Source organism: Molothrus aeneus, chromosome 10, assembly GCF_037042795.1.
Source record: "Molothrus aeneus isolate 106 chromosome 10, BPBGC_Maene_1.0, whole genome shotgun sequence".
NCBI classification, from domain to species: Eukaryota; Metazoa; Chordata; class Aves; order Passeriformes; family Icteridae; genus Molothrus; species Molothrus aeneus.
In genome coordinates this window covers 16,807,604-16,832,089 of record NC_089655.1, presented here as the reverse complement: position 1 = coordinate 16,832,089, position 24,486 = coordinate 16,807,604, and the positions used below count along the sequence as shown (strand labels likewise).

General features: G+C 39.9%; 2 protein-coding genes across 2 annotated transcripts; both read left to right on the top strand.

Annotated features, from left to right (window-relative positions):
- Positions 1-1,039: 1,039 nt before the first annotated feature.
- On the top strand, positions 1,040-9,118 carry LOC136560676 (cytochrome P450 2J6-like). The gene is made up of 9 exons (XM_066556648.1): positions 1,040-1,210; positions 2,799-2,961; positions 3,324-3,470; positions 4,338-4,498; positions 5,931-6,107; positions 6,272-6,413; positions 7,745-7,932; positions 8,154-8,295; positions 8,810-9,118. Exons 1-9 carry the CDS (start codon positions 1,040-1,042, stop codon positions 8,986-8,988), a joined length of 1,470 nt encoding a protein of 489 aa, XP_066412745.1. The 3' UTR covers positions 8,989-9,118.
- A 3,293-nt stretch (positions 9,119-12,411) lies between these two features.
- LOC136560668 (cytochrome P450 2J4-like) lies at positions 12,412-24,486 on the top strand. The gene is made up of 9 exons (XM_066556643.1): positions 12,412-12,582; positions 13,571-13,733; positions 14,664-14,813; positions 16,589-16,749; positions 19,178-19,354; positions 21,241-21,382; positions 23,148-23,335; positions 23,508-23,649; positions 24,308-24,486. Exons 1-9 carry the CDS (start codon positions 12,412-12,414, stop codon positions 24,484-24,486), a joined length of 1,473 nt encoding a protein of 490 aa, XP_066412740.1.

Here is a 24,486-nt window from a genome sequence, read left to right as displayed (position 1 = left end):
TTTTATTTCTAGCTGTGCCAGTTCGGTAAGTTTGGTACACAAGCAGCAGGGCCATCTAGGTGACTTCCCAGAGTGCTACATGCTGCTAAGTCAGAGCCAAGTCTAAGCTAATGCTGTTCCTGTGCAAGTGCCAAATTTGTGTTGATCATGTTCAAATGCCACCCTTTGCAGAGCTGGAGTTGCTCAGTTGCATGAGAGCACTTGTGAAAGAAGTTCTCAGAAGCAGCTGTATGTCATCTTTGTTCCTGCTGCAGGCAATCCACAGGGATTAGCCACAGGCAGGTGGAGGGATGAAGAAATTTTGCTTTGTGCTTGGTCAAGGAGACATCAGCCCCACTCCCCTGTGCAGCTTGGCAGGGTGTGGGAGGACACTTGGGTATTATGTCATTATCAGCAACAAACTCCTGTTACCCAATGATCAGTTGGAGTCTCTTATGGTCCGTGTGTGTCCTAGGCACAAAATTAAAAGGTAGAGCCATCCCCCAAACACCTTTCAATATAAACTGTGAGGAAAAATATTAAAGGAATAGCAGAGAACATCAGAATCAACAATGTGGGGTGAGTTAAGTAGCAGAGCACGTGGTTGGTGCATATGATGGCTACTGATAAGCCTGAACTTTTCAGTAACCCCACTGCCCTTGGGTGTGCAGCCAACCCTCAGGAAATTTTTTTATCTCTCATTCTTGCAAGAGGTTTTTTATGAAACCAGGACCGTGGGCAGAGATTTTTGTCAAAGCAGGAGTCATGGCACAAGGAGGTGTATAATTAACTTACATTTTGTGTCCCTTGAAGAGGCAATCTGTCCCTTGACAGATGTGTGGCTGCAACATAATGATATTATGTATGCTTAGAAATAAGAACACTTAATTCTCCGGGGTGGGGAAGTAAAAGTGATAAAGAGGGAAAGAGATGAGTCATAGGAGCGTCAAGTGTTTTTTCTCTTTTCAGGGAGGTACCCCAAAAGCAAGATAAACCGATCTCTCCTCTGTCTACACAGCAGTTGTTGAGAGACAACGCAGCTGTGTAAATCAGAAGTAAAATGTTAACAGTGAGTGAGGTGCTGGTATTTTTTGTGCTGTCTCTGCTATTAATAGAGTTTCTGAAATTGCAATGGATGCGAAGACATCTTCCTCCTGGGCCAACTCCATATCCCTTCTTTGGAAATCTGCTGCAGATGAATTTCAAAATTCATCATGAGCATCTTAAAAAAGTATGTATTTTCTGGCAATGTACTAATGGACTCATAAACTGATTGAAAAGTAGCTGTGTTGAACATAGGTTTGTTTTGAATGCTAGGGAGGGATTTTTTCTAAATTGCATAAATGTGGAAATAGGTAGAGATAATTAAAATATCTGTTTCTTTGTGTGAAAATTTGCACTTACTAATATATATATATATATATATATAACCTTATGTGCATATAAACAAAACCATAATGATGATAATAGTCCTGTCTTACACATAGGAAGAAGCTGTATTTTAAAGTAGACTCACTAATTCTGTGCTGTCTTTTGGATGTCTGTGTTTTGACTCTTGTTGCACTGGCATTTTCTAAGTATCCCATGAAATAGCTGCTGAGGTTATGTTTGTTTCCAGTACAGAAAGGATGATTTTTTTATATATATTTATTCAATGGATTTTTTTGAAAAATCTTAGAATCAATTATTTTCTGACATACGATTTGGTCAGATTTTCACAAGAGATTTCAGTCTGCTTAGCAAGACTGAGCTTTTAAATGGCTAAAATAATTCATAGTATGCTCAAATACTTTTCTATGTCCAATTGTAATATGCAGCACATCTAAAGTTTGTATCTTGTTGTTTTATAGTTCTTATACATCTATACTAAATATTTAACATTTAAATATGTTAGTAATAGCACCTCACTCTTCCTCTTCATTCTCAGCCTTCCCTTTCCCTCGTTTTCCATGTCCTGCCAGCTCCGTCCTCCTGAGCTGCATATTTCAAGGCAAAGTGTTATTATTCCATAATATAAAGTAGTAGCTAGTGCCTGTGTCTGCTGTGTTTTCTTCTATTTCTGACATCCCAGACACGAAGACCAGTACTGGTCATTCCAAGGTTTCAAAAGCCATGAATTGGTCCTTACAAAAATGAAATTAAACACAAATGTGCAAGTACAAGCACATACATTTTTGCTCACTGTGCATAAGTATTCCCTCTTGTTTGCTCCCAGGCAGCAAAATTGTGTAATCCTCTGGTCCTGCATTTCTTGGGATGTCTTGGCAACACACCACTCTTTCCAGCCTATTCTGCTACTTTTCTAGTTCCTGATTCAGCACCAGGGGAAGGACTGTCCTGCCCACTGTGGGGATGCCTGCGTGCACAGCAGCTGAAGACAAGGCTGTCACTGCTGAGCTGGAAGGGAAAGGGTGATTCCTGCATTTCTCAGCTCCTCGACTGCTTTTGCTACACTTGACACACAAAGGGGAATCTGTAGATGGTTCACATCAAATTCATGAGCTACTGCTGTCTTGTAGCAAGTGGTGAGGATGGAAGAGTTCATCTACAATGAGTTTGAATTGTAAGACATAATAAATGACATCACAGACTTTGGCAATATTGGGTGACATTTTAGAAACATCATGATCTTTAATAAATAAGACTTTAGATAGAAACCTGACTTCAGACTATATTGTATGTGAGAATATACCTGATGCTCTGTTCTCAAAGTCAGTCACTCTTAGGGCTTCTGCCCAGGGAGAAGATCTGGTTCATTTTGTTTGATTTAAAAGTACCGGTTCTCACTCCTGTTACTCTAATTCTGCCTTGTTCTACAGATGGCCAAAATTCATGGCAATATCTTCACCTTATGGCTTTCAAACACTCCTGCAGTTGTCTTGCAAGGGTTTCAGGCAGTGAAGGAAGGTCTGACTGCCCATGCTGAAGATGTTGCTGGAAGGCCCGAAAAAAGAATCTTTCAATTTCTAACACATGGAAATGGTAATTTTTATTCTTAGAAATTCTTTTAATGTGTTGTGTTTTATCCCTAGTTTTGAATACTGATTTAGAGCCTCAAAGTCCTTAATTTACATCAGGAAAAAGCTTCTATTTTCACAAGTTTTTTAAAACAATTCTATTCTGTATTCTGTCAGAACAATAATGACAGCATGGAATTAATGTAAGAGCTTCTATGCAGAAGATGAATGGCTAAAATACAAAAAGAAAGAAAAGAGGAATGTTGCCAGACTGCTGTAAAAAATTTGAAAAAAAATGAGAAGAAAAGAGAAGCTTCTTGGATGTATCAACCTTACCAAACCATCAATTTATAAAGCATTGACAGCATTAGTTCATTATGATTCTAGGTGTTTTGTTCTCTAATGGTCATCTCTGGAAGCAACAGAGGCGTTTTGGAATGGCAACAATGAGGAAGATGGGATTAGGGAAAAAAGAGGATTATCTACTGCAAGAGGAGGCTGCTCACTTGGTGGAATACTTACAGAAAACAAATGGTACGTGAGGAGGGCAGGGCAGTCTGTGCAGTGGGAGAATGGGGCACTGTAACTTCTGAAACTATTTGATTACAAAAATGGATTCAAAGTGTATGTGCAGAACTGAGTCTCAAAAGTCTGTATATGCTACCTGCATGAGATACTTACTTGTGGAATTGTGAAACCCCATAGCAAGATCACAGAATTAGATTCCTGTCTTGTTATAGATATATGTCTAGTTATATCTTTATAATATACCAGTGTGTGTGTGTGTGTGTATATATATACACACACACACACACACACACACACACACTTGTCCCTATCAGTGTTATTACTTCTGAGTCAGTTCCATGTTACTTGAGGCAACAGCATTAGGGTAACAACAAACAGTAAAAAAATCAGTGTCACAGTGCCTCCTATTCCTGTGTAGAAAAGAAAAAGCATAAAATATGCAAAGCTTCGAACAAGGATGCACAGGGTATGTTGAAATATTCTAATGCAAAATGATATGAGCAAAAATAGAAGGTGGTTCTCTTCTCAACTCATCTGTATATTTAATGTCTCAGCTGGTTTTGTACCCTGGTTATTGCCAAATGTGAGATCTGCTGATGCCAAGGTTTGATGATATCTGGGTATTTTTATAATTAATACTACTAATTCCATTCCCACTAGCAGTGGAATGGAATTTCCTTTTTTTAACCAACAGTGTTTTTCAGATGTCTGAAGTTACTTTTTTACTCAGGCCTTTTACCAATAAATTACAATTTGCCATTCAGTGATCTAATTAATGTCAGAAATGTTGATGAAATTTTATCAGCTCTCCTGTCAGTGGGCAAAGCAGGAACACTAAGTGTTAATGGTGAATGCAGTCCCTTGTGTTTACAGGAAAACCTCTGGACCCCAGTATGCCTGTTGTTCATATGGTCTCAAATGTCATTTGTTCAATCATGTTTGGACATCGTTTCTCCAGAGATGATGAGAATTTTCACCGCCTGATTGAGTCCTTTGACACCATGGCAGCATTTTTGAACAGCGTCTCCTTTTATGTGAGGAAAATCAGTTTTGTTTGTTTGTTTGCTCTCTATAGATAGTGCGAAAAGGCAACTTGCTTGTTACAAAAGTAACAAAAAAACCCCCAAAAAACCAGAGCACCTAGAATTTCTGGGGAGCACTTCAAGATGCCTAGTTCAAAACTTGTTTCAATTGCTTATGCTTCATCTTAGCACAGAATTTTCCTGTGTATGGAGGACAGGGATGAAAATGCAAAGATTTGTTACGTGGCTGAGAGATCTACAAAGGACTTTCTTTTTAAAAGTGCTACCTGCACAACTCCAAAGTTTGAAACTATATCTGAAATCAGTAGTAAAATATGGGTTAAATTGTCTGAAAAGCTCAGAAATAAGCTTATCTTAATTTCTGTCTGGCAAGCTAGCTTTCTTCACTCTATTATATGACATGGCTATCAAAAATTTCAAGAATAAATAGGTTTTTACTGCTTCCTTCTCTACTGTCAGCCAACCTCATAGAAACAGAGCAACTGTTTTGTGCAAAGGTAACATGGCATGAAATTGCTTAATGGCAGCTTTTCCCTACAGTTTTTGACAGCAACACTTATACCACATCTGCACATCCTTACAAGAGTACAGTGACACTGCAAGTCCCCCTCCTTTAGCTGCTGGATGATATCTGTCTCCATTCAGGGCACAAACTCGCAACTTCACATCTGGTCCACTGGAGAGAAAAATTCTCTCTTGCTCTTGTATGTGCATCTGTGAGTGCAGCTGCCAGAGCAGCAGAACAGGTGGCCTCAGACTGGGGCAGTTTTGTTATGAATCATTTATGAGGGGGAACCACAGTACTGAGGGTAGTCAAAAAGTGAATTTACCCATGCACGAGGCAGCTGCTTCTGCAGAACTTGTTGGAACTCATCCAGTTCTGTGTCTTGTATGATTTCCACCATCTCTGACTAACTGGAAACTGCTGTAAGTAAGGTCCTAGAGGATTTAAGGACTATTTTGATACTTTGGCGAGATAAGATAAAATAAAATTCCTTACTCGTAACTATCCCAGAAGATGCCAGTGAAATGATTCCTAAGCTACCCTTCTAATCAGGGTGGACACAAGTTCAGCTATTTCCAAAATGCTCTCAGTAGGTATTTGCATGTTTTTTTTAAAACAACTCTCTCTCTCTCTCTCTCTCTCTATAAAAATATAAAAATAAATAAATACATATAACTTTATACTATAAAGCTGAGAGAAATTTTAATTTTGCTCCAGGGAAAAATAGAATTAAGAAAGGCTTTAATCTTTAATGAATCATGGAATAGGCACTATCCCTTCAATCTAATGCTAATTCAATCATCAGTCTTTTACTTGTTTTTTCCACTACCCAGAAGCCTGTATTAGGATTCAAATTTAGTTTGCTAAATGCCACACAGTTATATGTAATATCACATATCTAAAATATCTCTTTTACAGATGTATGAGTTGTCTCCCTGGCTTGCTGGTCACTTTCTGCCATCAGTTAAAAAGATGAAGTCCAGCAGAGATTTTGTGGAGGCTCTGTTAGTAAAGGAACTTGAAAGTCACAAAGGAAAAAGAAAGCTTGATGAAAATCGACATTTTATTGATTACTATTTGGATGAGATAGATAAAGTGAGTACTTCTGAACTTCTCTCACACTTCACTAACAACAAGGGATTTTAAGCGTTTCGTTGATTATAATGATGTCTAATGTAAATTTAAAAGTGCATGATTTCTCCAGGTGGTTTATTTCCTCTTTTGTGTGCCATAACTTTCTTTTCAATTCGTATCTACAGACTAAAGGAGATGCTGGTGCAACTTACAATGAAGAAAACTTGATCCAGACTGTTGCTGACCTCTTTGTAGCAGGCATAGAAACTACAGCCACCACTTTACTGTGGGCATTGCTCTATATGGTGATTTATCCTGACATTCAAGGTAAGCACATCCAAAGAGGTCTGCAACTCTAGCAATGAAACGAGTTCAAATAGTGGTCGTGCCTGTTCAAAGTAGAGGAACTAATTATTGAAGTATGAATCAGGTGAATCGCATTAATTTGTTTCTTGCTGTATCCTTTCTAACATTCAGGCTAATCATTCCAGCTTAATTTTTTTTCTTTTAACAGATCTAAACAGAATGCAGGGTGTGATTAATTTAATCAGCTGCAGGAATTTAGTCTCAGATGAGATAAATTGCACCATTACCCTTCCACAGACAGTAATGATTAGATTTCCACTAAGGAGCCTTTGGGTCATTCTTTTAAATCCCTGACTCCTACTCTTTGATTTGCTCTTGGCCTCTTGCAGTAGAAATAACTTAAATACAGTGTGGGGTTGCTAATATTGGGGTGAGTAGCTTGAAAATGTGTGCTTTTAATAATGATATTCACAGAAGAAAGTTACAGGTTGGCAGGGTAAAATGACTGAGAAAAGAGCTAGAGTGTATGGGATAGAAAGGATTAGAAGGTACAAAATTAACTTTAAAGGCCTCATATTTGACAGTTTAAGCTGAGTACCAGGCACAGCAGAAGCCTGGCAAATAGAAAATGTGGAAGTATTAAGGAGAAAGGATGTCCCATTTTGTTACCTTCAAAAGACTTGAAACTGGGTTGTACATACTGAATTTTCACACGATTTTTCATCTTCTCAGGATATATTAACACATTCTTAAGTTTTGTGAGGGTTTAATTCTAATTGCAATGACAGAGTCTCTAGTATTAAAAAAAATAATCAGAAAATACCATTTCAGCTCAGATTGTAAGTAAAAAAAAGAAGTCCTTGGGAAAAACTAATTTGTATAAGTGCTTCCCAAGGCAAGTAATTACAGAATAGCAGTTAGGAATCTGTAGATGACAAGCAAAATCTATGTGCTTCTTAATGAAGAACAATCCTTGATCAATTACTAAACTGTTCCCCTAACATATGATTAATATTTTTTTCCAGTTGACTCCCTGCCTGTAGAAATAAATATTAATAAAAGTCTTTTTATAAATTGCTTTAGAGCAGTAAATGTAACAGGAAGCCACATATTATTATAGAATGACCTCATCCACTATCTTATTTTAAAAGTATATATGCAACCTATAAACAAACTCTATGTCAAATTTTTTCAGGTCATCTGTATGGGACTTTGAAGGTATTATTTTTTTATAAAGTATCTTTTTCATCTAGTTGGATGCCATTCTGTCTGCAAAAGGCAACAGGAAAAATTATGACTATAGAGTTTATAGATTGTTTGCTGTATATTTAAAGCTGAATATTCCTTCTTAGAGAAAGTCCAGAAGGAGCTGGATGCTGTTGTGGGTTGTTCCCATGTGTTTTGCTATGAGGACAGGAAAAGGTTGCCCTACACAAATGCTGTAATTCACGAGATCCAGCGATACAGTAACATACTCTTAATTGCACTGCCCAGAATGAGTGTGAAGGACACAGAGCTGCTGGGATATCGCATTCCAAAGGTACAAATGTGCTGCATATTTGAATCAATTTGATCTTTGGTCCATTAGATGATTTTAGAAAGGGTTTTGAGGTTTTTCCTGACTCAGAGCATGAACTCTTCTTCTAGTGCCTCTAATGTTTGACTGTGCCTGTGGATGGCCTTTCACAAGGCTTTGTCCTAGATATCAGTAGACTCTACAGTCACAGTTTTTATTGAAGCCACTGCTCCTTTTTTTTTCAGAACACAGTAGTTTTAGCAAATATTGACTCTGTTCTGGCTGATCCTGGAAAATGGGAGACACCTGATCAGTTCAACCCAGGCCACTTTCTGGATAAAGATGGAAACTTTGTAAACAGAGAAGCATTCTTACCATTTGCTATAGGTAAGTGCACTGAACAGGGATTTATTTACTCCTTGTGGTAACAACTTCAGATCCATTCATTCCTCAAAATAACTGGGAAGGCACCTACAAATGGGCATATACAAACTGTTTTAAATATCTCCAAGAAGACACAAGTCCAGTTGTTTGTGGAAAAGATCAGAAGACAAGGAATGACACACAGAAACTCTTTCTTGGAAGACAGATCCAGTTTCTCTCTGAAAAGAGATCCAGCTATCAAAGCAATAGCAGAAAAATGCATGGTGCTGGGAAGACTGTAAATGTGAACTATGCCACCCTGGTGACAGTTTCTATAATGTCTTACTGCCTGCTGTAAATGTAGATCAAAACTTTTTGGGGGAATACAAGCAGCCTTTCAGTTATGAATCATAAAATGACAAACTTAAGAGAAAAGGATAAAATCTGCAGTAAACAAGCAAAGAAAATCCGAGGCAGTTTAGAAAGGGAGGTGTGATAGAAATCCTTTGGCTGAAGTGCCTTTTCTGTTTCTTCACAGGGCACCGTGTGTGCATGGGGGAGCTGTTGGCAAGGATGGAGCTCTTTATTGTCTTTTCCACCTTGCTACAAGCATTCACATTCACCCTGCCAGAAGGAGTGAAGGAAGTCAACACCAAGTTTGTTTTTGGGAGCACGATGAAGCCACTTCCCTACCAGCTCTGTGCCATTCCTCGATAGGAAATGGCAGATTCAGGGAAGAGTCACTCTGTAAAACTGCCTCTTTGTGAATTCCTTCTTGCATGTCCTAAGATTTTTGCTTTCCTCTTCATTTGGTTAATCACTACCCTGAAAGATTCTTGACAGACAGTTGTACCCTGAGAATTATAATTATAAAAGATTGATATTTTGTTCTTTTATTTTTCTGTTTGGAAAATATTGGTAAATTGTGTAACAAATAAAGGCATTAAGGGAAGAATTATAATTGGGACTTACATATTACCAACAGGAAAGTGGTTTTACAGAGAATGATCTTGAAGTGTAGTTTATGAATTGGAAATCTCATGAATAAAGATTTCTTCTCATAAGCCACAGTTGCATTTGTGGAGATAGGCTTAGAGGTCTTCCAGTCTGTCTCGGGATATTAGTGGGTGCAGGAGGTAAAAGAAGCTCTTGGAGGAAGCTTTCTAGAGGCAGACAGTATGATCTGTGATAACACATTCCCTTAGACTGATATGGTTTGCTGTTGACCAAGCCTGTTGTTTACAACTCTGTCATTGTCACTTGGGAAGACAGTTCAGGGTTTCACCCACTAAACCAGATAGCATTTCAACCCTTCTGATGAAAATAGAAGAGTGGCTTCATCAGGCAGTTGTGGAGAGCTTTTCATATCACAAGCAAAGAGCAAGGACTGGAAGACAAATGATAACAGTGAGCAGTCACAGAGTGTTGATAATTTATCCTTTTTTATGGGCCCATTGGTTGCCAGCGACATGGGAACTTCATGCCAGGTAGTCTACTTGTGATGATTGCTCCAGATCCTCCAAAAATTTATTCAGCTTAATTTATTCTTTCATTTTTTAAAATGGATTCTTTATCACAGTTAGATGACTTCACTTAGCACAGCATGACCAAGAGCAGATTTGGCACTACTGAAGAATTCTGGAAGCCTTTATGAGTCAAGTACCTAAGGACTTGGCAGAAGTGGAGGTTTTATGCTGGTTTGCTTACTGGCAGTTAACAAGGGATATTCTTTTATGGCATTGGGATACATTCTTCTTGTATGAGGTACAAATTGGACACTGCATGCCAAGACAGGAAGGATTATTTTTATACTCTGATTAGCTGATGGTGCCATCTCCAGGAATGACATCATCATCACAGCTGTATTTGTTTCAGGTGCCTCTGCCCACCTTGTGTTTTAAAGCACCCCAGTCTAACAGGCAGGGATGTGCATACAGGATGAAACCTGGGTTGGCAGTTTCTTCCCCCACAGGATTACCTTTATGGGATTGTTCTACCCGTGTCCTGGCATGTAGGTGGTTGATATGAAGTCCCCTCAAGCTGGACCTACAGACATTCCCCTGGCAGTAGCTCCACACTGGTAAGAGAACAACTCATTTGTATCCATCTGGATCCAGGAGGGGGAGGCATCAGTTGCTTGCCTTTGGCAAGTTCAAAATCATTAATCCTAAAGAATAGCTGGTAGATAGTCCTGAAGAAATGCTGGCTGCATTTATTTATTATTAAGAAAATGGAGCCTTGGCTATCTCATAAATACGTTTTCCATCAAATAAAGTAAGATAAATCCCATGCCTCAGATCTGAACCGACCCACAGTCATCTTCCTTTTCCAGTGTATTCCAGACAACTGTATTCTAGGCTGGCTCCAGCTGAGTACTGGTTAAAGGTGTGAGACTGCAGCCCTTGTGGGGTGAAGACACTGGGGCTTAAATTCCAGTGGACAAAATGACTTTTTCTGATGAAAAATTATTTAGATGGGAAATTTTCTAATATCTAAAAGAAAAGTGAATGTATTATATTGATTCAAAATTGAAAGTTCTGATAAATTGGGGAATTTGAAGCAGAATTTGTGATATTACACTGGAGCCAGAGAAGGTAAAACTTAACCAATTTCTTTTTAAAGAGAATTTTTCTTTTCCTGTTGAAGGAGAGAGATAAATTAGAAATGATTGTATTGAAAAACCACCTTTTTAGTGTACACAAACAAAGCCTTTATGGAAACCTATAAACATCCCTTGGTTAGTACACATTAATCAGTTCTGCATTAGTGGTAATGAAGGCTAATTGATCTGGAGGTTTGTAAACTGTGTGCTGGCAGACTCCAGGCTGTTCTTTCTGGATAAGGGTCTTCTGTGCTCCAGAGCCACAAAATCTGGAAATAGTTTTTGTCCCAAAGTCAGCTTGCAAGAAGAGAGCTGGTGCACAAGTCTTGGCAGTTTTCTCAGAAGATTAGTGAAAACATGTTTCTTTTACAAGTGCTTTGCTCTCAAGGGATGGGCAATTTTGAGAGGGAAGCATTTCAGTCTGGATCCATAAGAGGGGACTGCAATGGTCATGGTCATGTGGTCCCCAGAACCCCTCTTGTGAGGTTTCCATGGCCTGATTTCAGCCAGTGAACTCCCCTGGTGCTGTTTTTGTGGTTCCTGCCAGTGCTGAGGCTTGGCAAAGAGCCTTGGCTACAGACTCTGTTTTCAAGTTACCAAGGATCCACACTCATGTCATGACTAGTTCTTGCTGAGGCCCTTCGTTCTGGCAGTAGCTCAAGATCCCTACTTGGTTTTTCCCATGTTTTTTTTTTTTTTTTTTCTCTTTTAAATCTGTATATTTAACACTAGAGGTACTTTCTCCATGAATATGCATTATTTTTCTCACATACTTTCTGATGATTTCTCAAATCATAAAGGGTACCCACCTTATGTCAAGACTGAATGGGGAAATGCAGAAGCAGGCAAAACCCTCTGTGAGTTTTCCTAGTGCTAACATGTTAGGGAAAAAAGTGAGATCATACATTAATCCAGTTATGTCTTCAATTGCATTCAAGAGTGTAACAAATTTTGCTTTTTGTATTAAGCATTAGATAGTTGTATATGTATCTTAAGATAAATGTGGGCTTTTAACGTCTATCACCCTTGCCATTACTAGATATAACATGTACATGGAATATATACAAACCAATTTAAAAACTCCAAGATTTAATATCCACTTACATTTGCCTGCTTAATTTGTATGTATGGCTCTTACTTTTCTAAAAGCATTCCAGGAGTATTTGTAGGAGCACATACCGGTCAAAATTGGCTCAGAAAAACTAGATAGGGAATTTACGTGCATCTCCATTGCCTGGAAAATCTTGGCCCTAGTCTTTTAAGATACCATTCCTACAAATCCTGTGATCCATACTGAATAAGTATAATCTGGATGAGAAGAAGAAGAAGAAAGGTGTGCACCTATTAATATGCTGAAGCACGAGAATGTAATGAGTGGAACAAAAAGGAGTGGTTGATAATAAAGAGGTAGGGTTGGAGGCGGGGAATATTTATTATGTGAATTCAAGCTCTTATGAAAAAACTGGTTTAGCAACCAACCTTAACAGCTTCAAAAGACAATTTTGAATAAAAGCAAGCTGGTAAAGGCAGACTCTAAAATGTTGAGCATAAGTGAAGCTCTTGTGGCAGTGGCTGTATTTCTTCTAATTACGCAGTTTTTAAAGTTGCAGCGAGTGCGGAGACGGTTTCCTCCTGGACCAGTCCCTCTCCCAGTCCTTGGGACACTGATACAGCTGAACTTTCAGTTTAATCGTGATCTTCTCATGCAGGTACTTATTTTCAGATACTCCTAATTGTCTAAAAGTCTTTGTGATTTCTCCTTTCTCGTGTTGCTTGCTATGTGAAAACATTCTCTCCCAAAACCTCATTGCTGGTACTGTAACTGTTGACTGGCCACTGTGATATCACACTTTATTTGGTTCAGAACTGCTGGTTTGGTGTGCAAAATAAGAAAAAGATATTGCAGTGTAAAGTAGTTTACCAAGCTAAGAAACCTGGTATTGGAGTTTCTGAATGTGTGAAGGTCATTCTGGTGTTTAAACCTACCCCTTTTAAACACTGATTTTCATGTGAAACTTGATATCTTTCTATCACCCCTTGCCACTAAATTATATGAATTCATGTCAAAATTGATAAAATTTAGGATTAAATATCTTTAGGGATTATGTATCAGATTTGGAATTAGGGAAAAAATACTTTAAAAAAATTACTTTCACAGCATGGATTTGTAGCTTTCTGAGCACTGGCACTCTCTAGCTCAAGCAGTAAATATATTCTTCCCTGCACTCTGTGTGTATCAGCTTGTTTGTATTGACAGGATCAAAAACTGATGGGAGGAAAGAAGAATGTCCAGTCTCTAAGCTAATTACTCCTCTGACAGTTCTGTGTTCTTTTGTGCTACTTTACTTTTACAGATGATAGAAATCCTCTTGAAATAAATTAATAAATAAAAAATACCCTTTATGCCATGAATGATTGTGAACTGAGCCTTGGTTTATATACAGTAACAAAAGGTACTTAATGCTTCTTGACATAGGCATGTGGCTCTCAAAAGTGGAAATACACAGGTGTTTCCAACAGTGAATGTGGGAAAAGTCATTCATTCTTTCTCATTGATAATTGTAGTCTGGTGGGAAAGATGGAAAACATCACTCCACCTTAGGGCTGGTCCTGTAATCAGTGCAAGAACAGGTTCATCCTCTGTTTGCAGTGTGTGGGATTTCATCTGTGCTTTCCTGGCTTCTTTCCCATCTCTAGCTGGCAAAAATTCATGGCAACATCTTCACTTTATGGTTTGGATGGGCCCCAGTGGTTATACTGAATGGATTTCAAGCAGTGAAGGATGGTATGACCACACACCCCGAAGATGTTTCTGGCAGGCTGGTGTCACCTTTCTTCAGAGCAATGGCCAAAGGAAAAGGTGAGAATTTCCAGGCATAAATAGTGCATTTCACAGATTGCAGTATCTTTTGTAGCTTGTGACCACCTTCAGAGGTAGCACAGAGGTAGGATTTGTCTGTGAGGAATGACTGCTGGGTGAACTGCAAGGTACAGAGAGGAAACAGCTTTTTGAGAGTCGCAGGAGGAAAATACTAGCAAGAGGAAAAGGATTCATAATGTCTTCTATGGAATGCTCACTAGGGCAGATTCAGAGGTGATGAGATGAGGCAATGGTAAGTTGTGTTGCAGAGAAATGGAGGAAAAGCAGGACACAACCCAATTCCTTGTCCTGGACAAGCTGCCTCCCACTACGACATTTTTCCATGAAGAGTGAGTTTGACAGTGGGATCTTCTTCCCATTCCCTTCCTTTTGGGAATATTTTCCTGCTGGCACAGTTGCACCTAGAAATTCAGTGTGCTTCTGTTTCAGCCTTGCTGTAGGTTTCATACCACCAACCACACTAGAAATTTCCAAAGTCTATTACAAAGCCTAAATACTAAACTTTCCTGCCCTACAGACAGGATCTTTTCTCTCTGACTGTGGACTGTCTTCTGACTCTTTCCCATTTTCCCTTCATGAGAATCATCACCCTGATTCAGGTGAGCTTCAGGCATAGCAGAAAGTGTGAGACAAGCACTGCAAAGAGCACCTAGAGAAGCAGCTGAGATATCCTGAGATATTTGATTGTCTGGGATCAAACTTAATCCTGCAAATCATCTTACACCCAGCTGAGTTTGCCCATTTGAGCCTTACCAACATGATTACAGGTCACAGCTGTTCCTTGGTGCCTTTGTGTTCACAGGCAAGGCAACAGTTTAATTATGTTCTCTGGCTTAGTAAATCCTTTGATGTAGTCTTTGTCTATGATTAATATTGGCATGATAAGGAGCTCTTCCTTTAATGATGCAGGAATTATGTTGGCAACTGGTCACACCTGGAAGCAGCAGAGGAGGTTTGCTCTGAGGACTTTACGCAACCTTGGTCTGGGGAAGAGAGGTCTGGAGTACCGAGTGCAAGAAGAAGCTCACTACCTGGTAGACTTCTTTGCAAGTATGAAAGGTATTTCTGCAATAAATATCAATACATTTTTGCCATTATTCTGATGTCTTTAGTGTATGAACTTCTCTGTCCTGTCCTGAAACTGAGGGCAGCTTTTGTTCCACAAGGGAATGTGCAGGGTCTGACACTGTCTGCGTGGAATGGAATGGACTGAAAATGCAAAGCCACCAGTCCATCTTGTGTTTTCAAGGAGACTATTCTTGCTCAAAATTATTTATAAAACTACTAAAATTGAGAAGAAAAACTGGAGCTCATTGATTATTTACATTATGGAGCACTCCAAGTGGAAAGGGATCTCTGAAGATGGCCTAACCTAACCCCTACTCACAGAAGGGTCAATCTGAGCAGGTTTCTTATGGCTGAGTTGTAACTATCTGCAGCAATAAGACTTCACCACCTCTCTGTGTAACCAGTTTCACTGTTCAGTGAGAGCTATAGTAAAAACATTTCTTGTGTTTATGTAGAATTTAATGTATTTACATTTTTTCCTGTTGCCCCACTTGATACCACTAAGAAAAGTTTGGTTCTATGTTCTCTATATCCCTCCACCATGTGTTTATACATATTTAGATATCTCCCTATGTCTTCCCTTCTCCAGATTAAATAGTCCATCTCTCTCAGCCTCTCTCATGCCAGATGCTTCAATTCCTTAATTGTCCTTGTGGCCCTTTGCTCAACTTTTTCTAATATACTGATGTCCCTCATACTGGGGAGTCCAGAGCTGGACCCAGAACTTCAGCTGGGTCTTGCCAGTGCTGATCAGAGGGGAAGGATCACCTCCCTTGGCCTGCCACCACTTAATTTCCTAATGCAGCCCAGGATGACGTTGGTCGTTGCCTCAAGGGCACCTTTTTGGCTCTTTTATGGTGCTGATGCATAGAGAGACAAAATCAATGCTGATGAATTAAGTCCTGTAATGCCATTTGCACACACTCTGTAAAGCACTGACTAGAATCTTGTCTTCATTACAAGATTCTACCCTGATCAACCCAGTTGGATCATGTGAGTAGGATTTCCCAATACTGATCATTATGCAAGGGCACAATAAATCAGGACATGCTGTGGCTAGTATTGTATAAATTAAAAATAATTAGATTGAGCCCAATCCCATGGTTTAACAGCTAGGAGAGATTGAGATGTAACCATGTGTACAAGGAAAAAACCCCAGAACAGTAAGTTACTAACCAGAATTGTGCCTTGGGTGTTGGGCAGTTGCATCAATACATACACAAATAGAGTTTTTTATGGCCGTATATTCCATAATCACAAAATAGTTTTCTTAGGATTAGGTTTCAAATAACTGCTTTAAAATTAGTTATTATACTGTTGACACAATTGGTTGAAAAGAGTTTACAACATTTTATCTTACTGGAGGTTGTATGTCTCCAGCAAGGTCAGGCAAAGCACAGTAGCCTTGCATGCCTCTGTGCCCTTGCTGAATAAAGCTGCCTCTCTTCGTGCCCTTCTACCCCCAGGTTCCCTTTGTCCACAGTGTTCTCAGTCATTCCCATGCTTGAGACATACTTTGATTTTGCCAGAAAGCAAATTTGCATAGAATTTTTTTTCCTTTACCTCTAAATTTGCTCTGGGCTTACGGGATTGCAACATGGTTGTGAGGAATCAGTTTGATACTACAGTTTTGAAAAAATATTGCTGCTTCTCTGTGAAATGCAATGCGTTCTTGAGAGTTCTGTGGAGAACTCAGAGGATTCTCACCTTTCACTAAAGCAGGAGACATTAACAGTGACATTTATTATTTATTATTATGGTTGCAGGGAAACCTGTGAATCCTGCTTTCCCTCTTGTCCATTCTGTCTCAAATGTAATTTGTGCTGTCGTGTTTGGACATCGTTTCTCCAGAGAGGATGAGGCCTTTCATGATCTGATCAAAGCTACAGAACATCTCTTCAAGTTTGGGGGCAGCTTTATTCATCATGTAAGTGAATGATCTGTTGTATTTTTCTGAGCAAGACAGAGAGTGAGAAATGCAGATTTGAGAGCTATCAGGCAAAGTTTTAGAATGGGTGAGTGAGGCCCCATGCAGTTTTACTGGGCAGTGAACTCTCTCACAGTGGGATGGTGAAGCTCCACACGCCAGCCTCGGGCATTTGTGTTCATTCTCCTGTGCTGGGTTACTGTGATAGTTTGCCCCTAAATCTTTGTAATCGGGCACAGGTTCATGGACTGCTCCTGGGTCATGTTTGGCACTCAATTTCTCAACCCCTGCACACCACAGGTTCCTGTGTTGGACACCATGATTCCTAAATATTAAATGTCAGGTCTGAGAGTCTGACTCATGTGCCGAGTTAAGACACTATTTTTTATACAGTTAATAGGGAGAGGAATGAGTCAAATACCAAAGTGTTTTGCCTGTGGCTACTTATCTCCATTTCTCCTGGAAGACACAGACTTGAAGACTTCCCAGAGAACTTCTACACCTTCACCCTGAGTGAGGAGCAGCTCCAGGCACAGGCAGCAGAAGGCAGGAAATGCTAAGACAGCAAATATAACTGCAAGCTTGGCAATCAAACAATCTGGGAGTCAATGATCCATCTGACACTAGAAGCTTACTTTGCACAAAAGTAACTAAAAATTTCCTGGGAGTTCTGGTTCTGGTTCCCCTGCTGAAGTTGTCCCATACATCTTACGAGTACCTTTTTAATATAGAATACATTAACAATTCGTGGAATACAGATGTCTCCCTATATCCCATGGAACATTCTTCTCACTGAGTTATGCTCAAGTTCCCTCTTGCTTAGTTTAGCTTTGGTCCTGTAAGTTGAGTGTAGTGATGCCAGGTGACACCTGCTTTTAGGACAGAGAACATACCTCCTTTTCTTCTCTGCTTCCCATCCTGGCTTTGATTTGATTTAGTCCAGTGATTAAGATACTGTTGGGGAAATAAGAACAGGAGTTCAAACCATTCCAGAGGGATGGCCACCATCTCCATACCTCCCAGATGTGATGAGTACACAATGTTATGCAAAAAAGTGGATATTGCTGCATCCACATCCCCGTTTCTTATGTGGATCTCATACTGACAGGGGGACAGTGTGGATTGGGCCCCTCCATAAATGGAGGAGGAGTTTTGGCAGGAGCCCAGGAAGGTGGATGGACGCAGTTCCTGTCTTGAACAGACAGCTAAATTCCACTTACAGTTAGAGTGCCATAGTGGGGGAGAGGGCAGACATTTGAGAGTAGGAATGCCTGTAATCTTGGCAACTTTATGTGATTAGTCAGACCACAGTTGGGTCTAAGGCTTCTGAACACATTTTGCAAATAAAAAACTACCAGAGATGGAGCTAACCAAAAAGGATATGAAGTTTCTAAGTGAATTTACCAAGGACTGGACAAGTACCTTTTTTTTTGTGATGAGGCAATCATTAATGGATAATTGGATGTCTGACAATAAGAACTGATTTCCCAAGAAGATACAAGTACAGTCTATCTAAATCAACCACACTCCAGTGAACACCTAATCGTGTGCTTTCTGTAGTGTGATTAAAACAGTACAAGAAGAGCTCAGCAAAATGAAGGCTGAGAAAGGATAAAAATTCTGCTGTTAAATAAACAATGGAATTATATTTTGAGCAGAAAAAGACCTATTAAGAGAACGTTGTATCTTGGAGATACAAGAATAGACAGATTACCCAGGCATAAATGTAGGCTGGAAACCAGAATTAACTTTCTAGCTATCAGAATAGGTCGAAATCAGCTATTTCTTAGGCCAGATTTTCCCAAATGGTAAAACAGAAGGAAAAAATAATCTAGTTGTGCCACCTAACCTTGTCTCTCTTTCTAGAGGAAAGTTCTCAAAATTGTCAGGTAGCTGTTCCTTAGGTTTTCTGGGTTTCAGATATTTGAAATTTCATGGAGGAACCTGGAGAAGTCAATTTGTAGAGAGTACTTTGGGGGTTACCCAGCCTGTAAAGCAGCCACCGGGAGCCAGTCCTTGCTTTGGCAAGCAACCTGGTGAGGAGTTTCCAACTTTTGCTTCTCCCTTCCCGGTATTCTCCACTGGAGGGCAGGAGCTCACTTTTAAAATGCCTGAATGCAGTTCACAGCAATTGAAGATACGAATAACTGCATAGGTGAATACCATTCATTCTAGTTACACTAATTCTAATTTGGCTTGTGATTGAGCTGAAACCCTGTGGAACTCTGAATCTTACCATCAAAACTGGAAATTACACAGTTTACTTTTCACAGCTTGAAAGACCAAGCAGAGTCTTTGTCAGGATATTTTGCTGATGAGACCCTAATCCTAAGCTAACATGAACGTTACCTCTCTTTGTAGCAGGCCTCCCTAGTGCATTTTCTTATGATAGAGACTTTGCAGGACCTCTTGTGTGTCACTCCCACAGCTCTATGAAATCTTCCCCTGGCTGATGAGCCGCCTCCCTGGGCCTCACAAGAAGGCCTTGGCTTGTTATGATGTCCTGAGCAACTTTACACGGAGAGAGATCCGAATGCACACAGAGCGTGGGGCACCAGAGGAGCTGCAGGATTTCATTGACTTCTACCTGGATCACATTGAAAAAGTAAGTTTTTTTCTGCCCAATGATACAGTCATGGGGGAGTAGGTCAACATGGACCATCGAATCCTCACAACCAGTCTGAATCATCACAATCTCTTGCCCTTCTAGGTATGGTAATGTGACTCCAAATGTGATCTTCCTAAATCCTTTCTGATCATTGATATGCTACAGCACCTTGCAATCCTTTCATTAAAGGGCAGGTTAATACACTGCATTTTTTTTCATTGGCACAAGTTGTAAATGATTGAAGGTCTCCAGGAAAGTTGTGAATTACTAAATGAACAACAAAAGAGCTGGGAAGGCCTTTGGAAGACAGAGTGGGATGCTCTGGTTATAATATTTCACCAGTAAAGGTTTGCCAAGAGAATTTGCAAGAGGACAGCTGGATTTTGAGAACATTTTATGGAGAAATAACCTAGGAGTCAGCAGTGTTAGTCAAGTGGCACCAGGGTCAGTGAAGTGTCAACCAGACAAAGGAACTGGGACAAATAAGGGCATATTTGTCAGGCGTAGTAGAGGTCGGTGGGATTCTGTAGGGCTGTAGGAGGTGACAAGATCTCTCCCTTTTCCAGATCATACCAGGGTCATTTTTATGAATCTCTTGGGTACTGGATTGCAGCCCTGATCCCTGGACTCTCAGTGGCCCTTCCCCTCTGTGACTCCTACCTCCACTTAAACCACTTTTCCTTTCTCCTCTCCTCCACTGTGTCAGGATAGTTTTGTCTTCCTGTTCTGCTTGGTGACAGGAAGAAAAAGGAGAAAGAGGAGGAAGTGGCACGGCAAGAGTGGCCCAGAGAGCCAAAGGCCCTGGGAAGTGGGCAGTGACTGTTGTTGCTGGTGGCAGTGCTGTCCTGCAGGGACAGCCAGTGTCCCTTTCACCACTCTCATGTGCTGGTAGCAGCAACAGAGGCAGCCACAACCTGTTGGGCTGCAGCACTCACCTACCTCCCCTGATAATTATTTATTGATCAATTCCCACATCAGCTGCTATATTCTTATGTATAGTGTGGATGTCAGCCTAAATGGCTTCTAACTCCTTGAATCCTCTTGTTTTAATTTTTTAATATCAGCACAGTAACACACCTGGCCTTCCAAAGCATTTGACTATTTCTAAAGCTTTTCATTGCTGTTCTAGGAATTTATGAGACTTGAACATCAGTGTACCAGAAATTGTTTCAGTGAGCTCTTCTGGGACTCTGCTGGGTGGAAATCATCCAAGTTTGTTTATTAAAAAAATTGAACTGTCTGTAATAGGTGAACAGGGGCAATAAAAAAAGATTAGATGGTATTACAGCAGGGAGAAGCATCTCTCCTTCTTTTCAATTGCTCCACTGGCAAGAGAAATGTTCAACACCCTTGAGCAAAACCTCTGTAAATATAGACAATGAATTCCCCCAAACCATAACCATGTTTATTTATAACTTCAGTGTATACATACACATCCTCACACTCCTAATTGAAAACTGTAAAACCCCAGAGCAGCTGTACATGAGTCATTGTGCCCTTGGGTGAAGAAACCTGAATGCCACAGGTTAAGAACTTTACTCAGCCCAGTGTTTACTGTCTGGTCACTGTATTGCTTGGTAGAACAACTGAGTGATGAACTGTGACATGAAGCCAATAATCGTTTGGTTGTTTTTTTAAAGAACAAAAGAACATGATTTCGCTTTGTGATTAAGAGTGGAACAAACAAGGCTTTTCTGTTTGTGAAAGGTTAATTTTTGTGTTGATAGCCATCTGTGGTGTCTAATGTTCCTTAGCAGTCTTTCTATATTGTCCTATAAGGAGAAGACACTGCAGCTTGGAACCAGTTATGAAATCACATTTAATCCAATTCTGTTTTTTCTAACTTTCATGTATAAGCCTCTAACTTTTCTTGTCATTTGCAGTCCAAAGATGAACCCAGGTCAACATACAATGAAGACAACATGGTTTATTCTATAAACGACCTTTTCTTGGGTGGATCAGAGACATCAAGCACCACTTTGAACTGGGGTCTTCTCTATATGGTGGCAAATCCAGACATCCAAGGTGAATAGATAAGCCCATCACAGATATCTCCCATGCAATAGAAAATATAATTTCCCTAACATTCTCATGGATCAGAGATTATTCCTAGACACTGATATGTGTCTAGTGGCACATGTACCATTTTGTACTTGTACGTCTGCCCTAGGCAGCATTAGCAGATCCAGGGATTAAATTAACTCTGTGATGTATTTGAGTTTCTTGTAACAGAAATTATTCTAGTCAGGAGAGGAAACAGATGGCTTCTCTGTTACCTCTATGTGTATTTAAGAAATTTGCTTTTAAGTCTAGTTCTAAAATAACTACCAATCCCTTTAATAGAGCATTGAATGAAAACCAAAGGAAGAAACATGTCTTATGTTGGATAACAGAAATCTCACAGTTAGGTTGCAGAATATGTGCAACTACCCAGAGGAGAACAGGATTTTAAATGGATGAAAGAGATGAAGATAAGAAAAACTTGGTCAATTTGTAGCTGTCAGACTAGAAATTCTGCTTAATCTCATGTTATCACATGTTTTGTTATCGCTTACTCTAATTAAGGTTATGAAAGCACTGACTCACCTGTATAATTTTATTTAGCTAAATATTGCACATATTTGGGAAAGAAGAGCATGTGCAGAGTGATTCTTCCTGAGCTTCTTGAGAAATACATTGCATCAGGACTCTCAGAATGAGCTGACACCAGTATGTCTGTCCTCATTTAATTAATTGGTGCCTTCTTTTTGAACCCATTCATACTTTTCCTGTGTTGACATCCAGTGACAGTGTTCCACTCTGTACCATAAGGAGAAATTTGGCCTTTTGCCTCTTTCCTGAATCAGGAATAGAAATGTGTGTTTATATGATGCAGTGACTGATTACTTCAAACTACCTGGATTCTCAAGTTCTTCTGCAAGATAGTTCTTCATAGAAGAAAGTTAACTTAAAAATATTTTTGAATATACATTTTAAATTCTGTAAGGTGCTTAAATCTCTGTTGTCAGTTTAATGAAGGACTGCTGGCAGTCACAGGGCACACTTGATGTGAATGGGCACAGACTGATCAATGCAGAATGGACTTCCCTGCATCTCACTGTTGCTCCAAAAAGCCTGAAAAAAGACAGGATCATTTATTAAAAATCTAAGGTATTTTTATTAGGTGTATACTGCCTCTCTTGAAGTTTATATATCAAAGGTTTTATTTTTGTTAATGCCCCCAAGACTCCCATGCAATAAGTAATTTAAAACATGCTGTTCTTGATTAAAAGGCAGATGCCAAACAATAGATCCACTTTTTTAAAATAGTACTTGGACCTTGTTCTAGTTGGCATTGCTTCACTTAACAGATGCCCTGTGTAAGAACAATGTCCTTTTAACAGGAATTAGGCTTTTAAGGCTCAGACTCACCTGGCATAAATTTAAGAGAGCTGTGAGCCTAATGTTCTAACAGGCTGCAGGTGTTTGAGGCACCTAGGCAAAAGAAAACCCAAAGATAAATCTGTTATCTCTTGGATTTTTGGTAGTAAGGCAACATTTAGTTTTAAATTTTTGAGCAGCAAATGTCTTTTTTTAATCTATGATCAAATAACTTCAGGCCCAGAAGCAGAGTTCTCATATGTTTAAGCTGTTGGAACATCCTGCTGCTTTATTTTTCTTCAGAAGAACTTACTTTTCTAAATTAATTGTGATGTTGTTCTCATAGTTCTATGTTGAAAATGTCTTTGAAAATGAAATCACTGAAAATACTTGATATGTTGTTCTGCCTGAAACGGAATATTTTCCACAGAGAAGGTGCAGAAGGAGCTGGATGCTGTTCTGGGTCCCTCCAAGGTAATCTGCTATGAGGATCGGAGAGAGCTGCCCTACACAAACGCTGTGATTCATGAGATCCAACGCTTCAGCAACATCATTTCAGTGGGCATGCCCAGGGTGTGTGTGAGGGACACAACCTTGCTTGGCTTTCCCCTCAGAAAGGTACAGACACAGCTTCTCAGTGGCTACAGACTTTTCCTGCATCATTAGAGCATGGTGTGGATTAAAATCTGTTTGTGCCAGGGCATTCTCCTCAACAGAAGGGGGGCTGGATGGCTTTGGGTCACGGTCTGAATGTCAACAAGGAACAGAATGAATGTTTTCCTCCTTTCAGGGCACCATAGTTCTTCCAAATATTGCTTCATCTTTGTATGACCCCGAGCAGTGGGAAACACCTCGACAGTTCAACCCTGGTCACTTCTTGGATAAGGATGGAAACTTTGTGGCCCAAGAAGCCTTTTTACCATTCTCCATAGGTAAGTGGGCTACAGCACAAACATCATCAGTTTGGATTGGGGCTGTGGAATGAAGATGTCTATTAAAAACCTACTGCTTGTCTATTCTAAACCTTTCTTTGGAAAACAAAAGTGCTTAAATCAACATGATTATTTTCAGTAACGTGTTCTACTGAACAAATAATAACATGGAAAATCAGAGGTGTCCTGACAAACACAGATATCTAACTTGCCCTATTTTTGGAAGAACATTCTCTGCTAATGATTGTGGCTATTGATTTTGGGCACTCATTTTGTAACAGACATATGTATGGAAAGCACTTTCAAGCAGTCCTCTTGATTCTTTATGCATTCAACACTAGAACATGACATCTCCCAGGAAAAGCAGGTCCTTATTCTTCATTTACATGGTGAATGAATTCCTTTAAAGTTGTCAGTCAAATGAAGATGAAGCTTTTGAGGTAATTGAAGGGAGCAGAAGGGTTACATGGATAAAATTCTTTGAAGCTGAAGATAAAATTCTTTGAAGGAAGAAATACATGAAGCTTTGTGTCCTTGCTTGCTCTAGGTCCAACAGAAATTCTGGGCTTGGCAAAAATACCTTTGCACTGTGTGAGGATGAAAACAGTTGCTGTTGGGGTCAGGTTTGTTCACTCACTGTCCTCTCTTGCCTCTGCAGGGCACCGGGTGTGTTTGGGGGAGCACTTGGCCAGGACCGAGCTGTTCATTTTCTTTGCCAGCCTGCTGCGGGCGTTCACCTTCCGCCTCCCCGAGGGAGTGACCCGGGTCAGCACGGAGCCCGTCATGGGGGGCACTCTGCAGCCCCACCCCTACAGGCTCTGTGCCATCCCACGCTAG

Excerpts from the sequence above, each read along its gene's own strand:
- LOC136560668 (XM_066556643.1), top strand. The coding sequence starts at position 12,412 with ATGTTGAGCATAAGTGAAGCTCTTGTGGCAGTGGCTGTATTTCTTCTA. Across the intron at positions 16,750-19,177 it reads GGGGCAGCTTTATTCATCAT|CTCTATGAAATCTTCCCCTG; the intron begins GTAAGTGAATGA and ends TCACTCCCACAG. Across the intron at positions 23,336-23,507 it reads TTGGCTTTCCCCTCAGAAAG|GGCACCATAGTTCTTCCAAA; the intron begins GTACAGACACAG and ends TCCTCCTTTCAG.
- LOC136560676 (XM_066556648.1), top strand. The coding sequence starts at position 1,040 with ATGTTAACAGTGAGTGAGGTGCTGGTATTTTTTGTGCTGTCTCTGCTA. Across the intron at positions 3,471-4,337 it reads ATACTTACAGAAAACAAATG|GAAAACCTCTGGACCCCAGT; the intron begins GTACGTGAGGAG and ends TTGTGTTTACAG. Across the intron at positions 8,296-8,809 it reads ATTCTTACCATTTGCTATAG|GGCACCGTGTGTGCATGGGG; the intron begins GTAAGTGCACTG and ends GTTTCTTCACAG.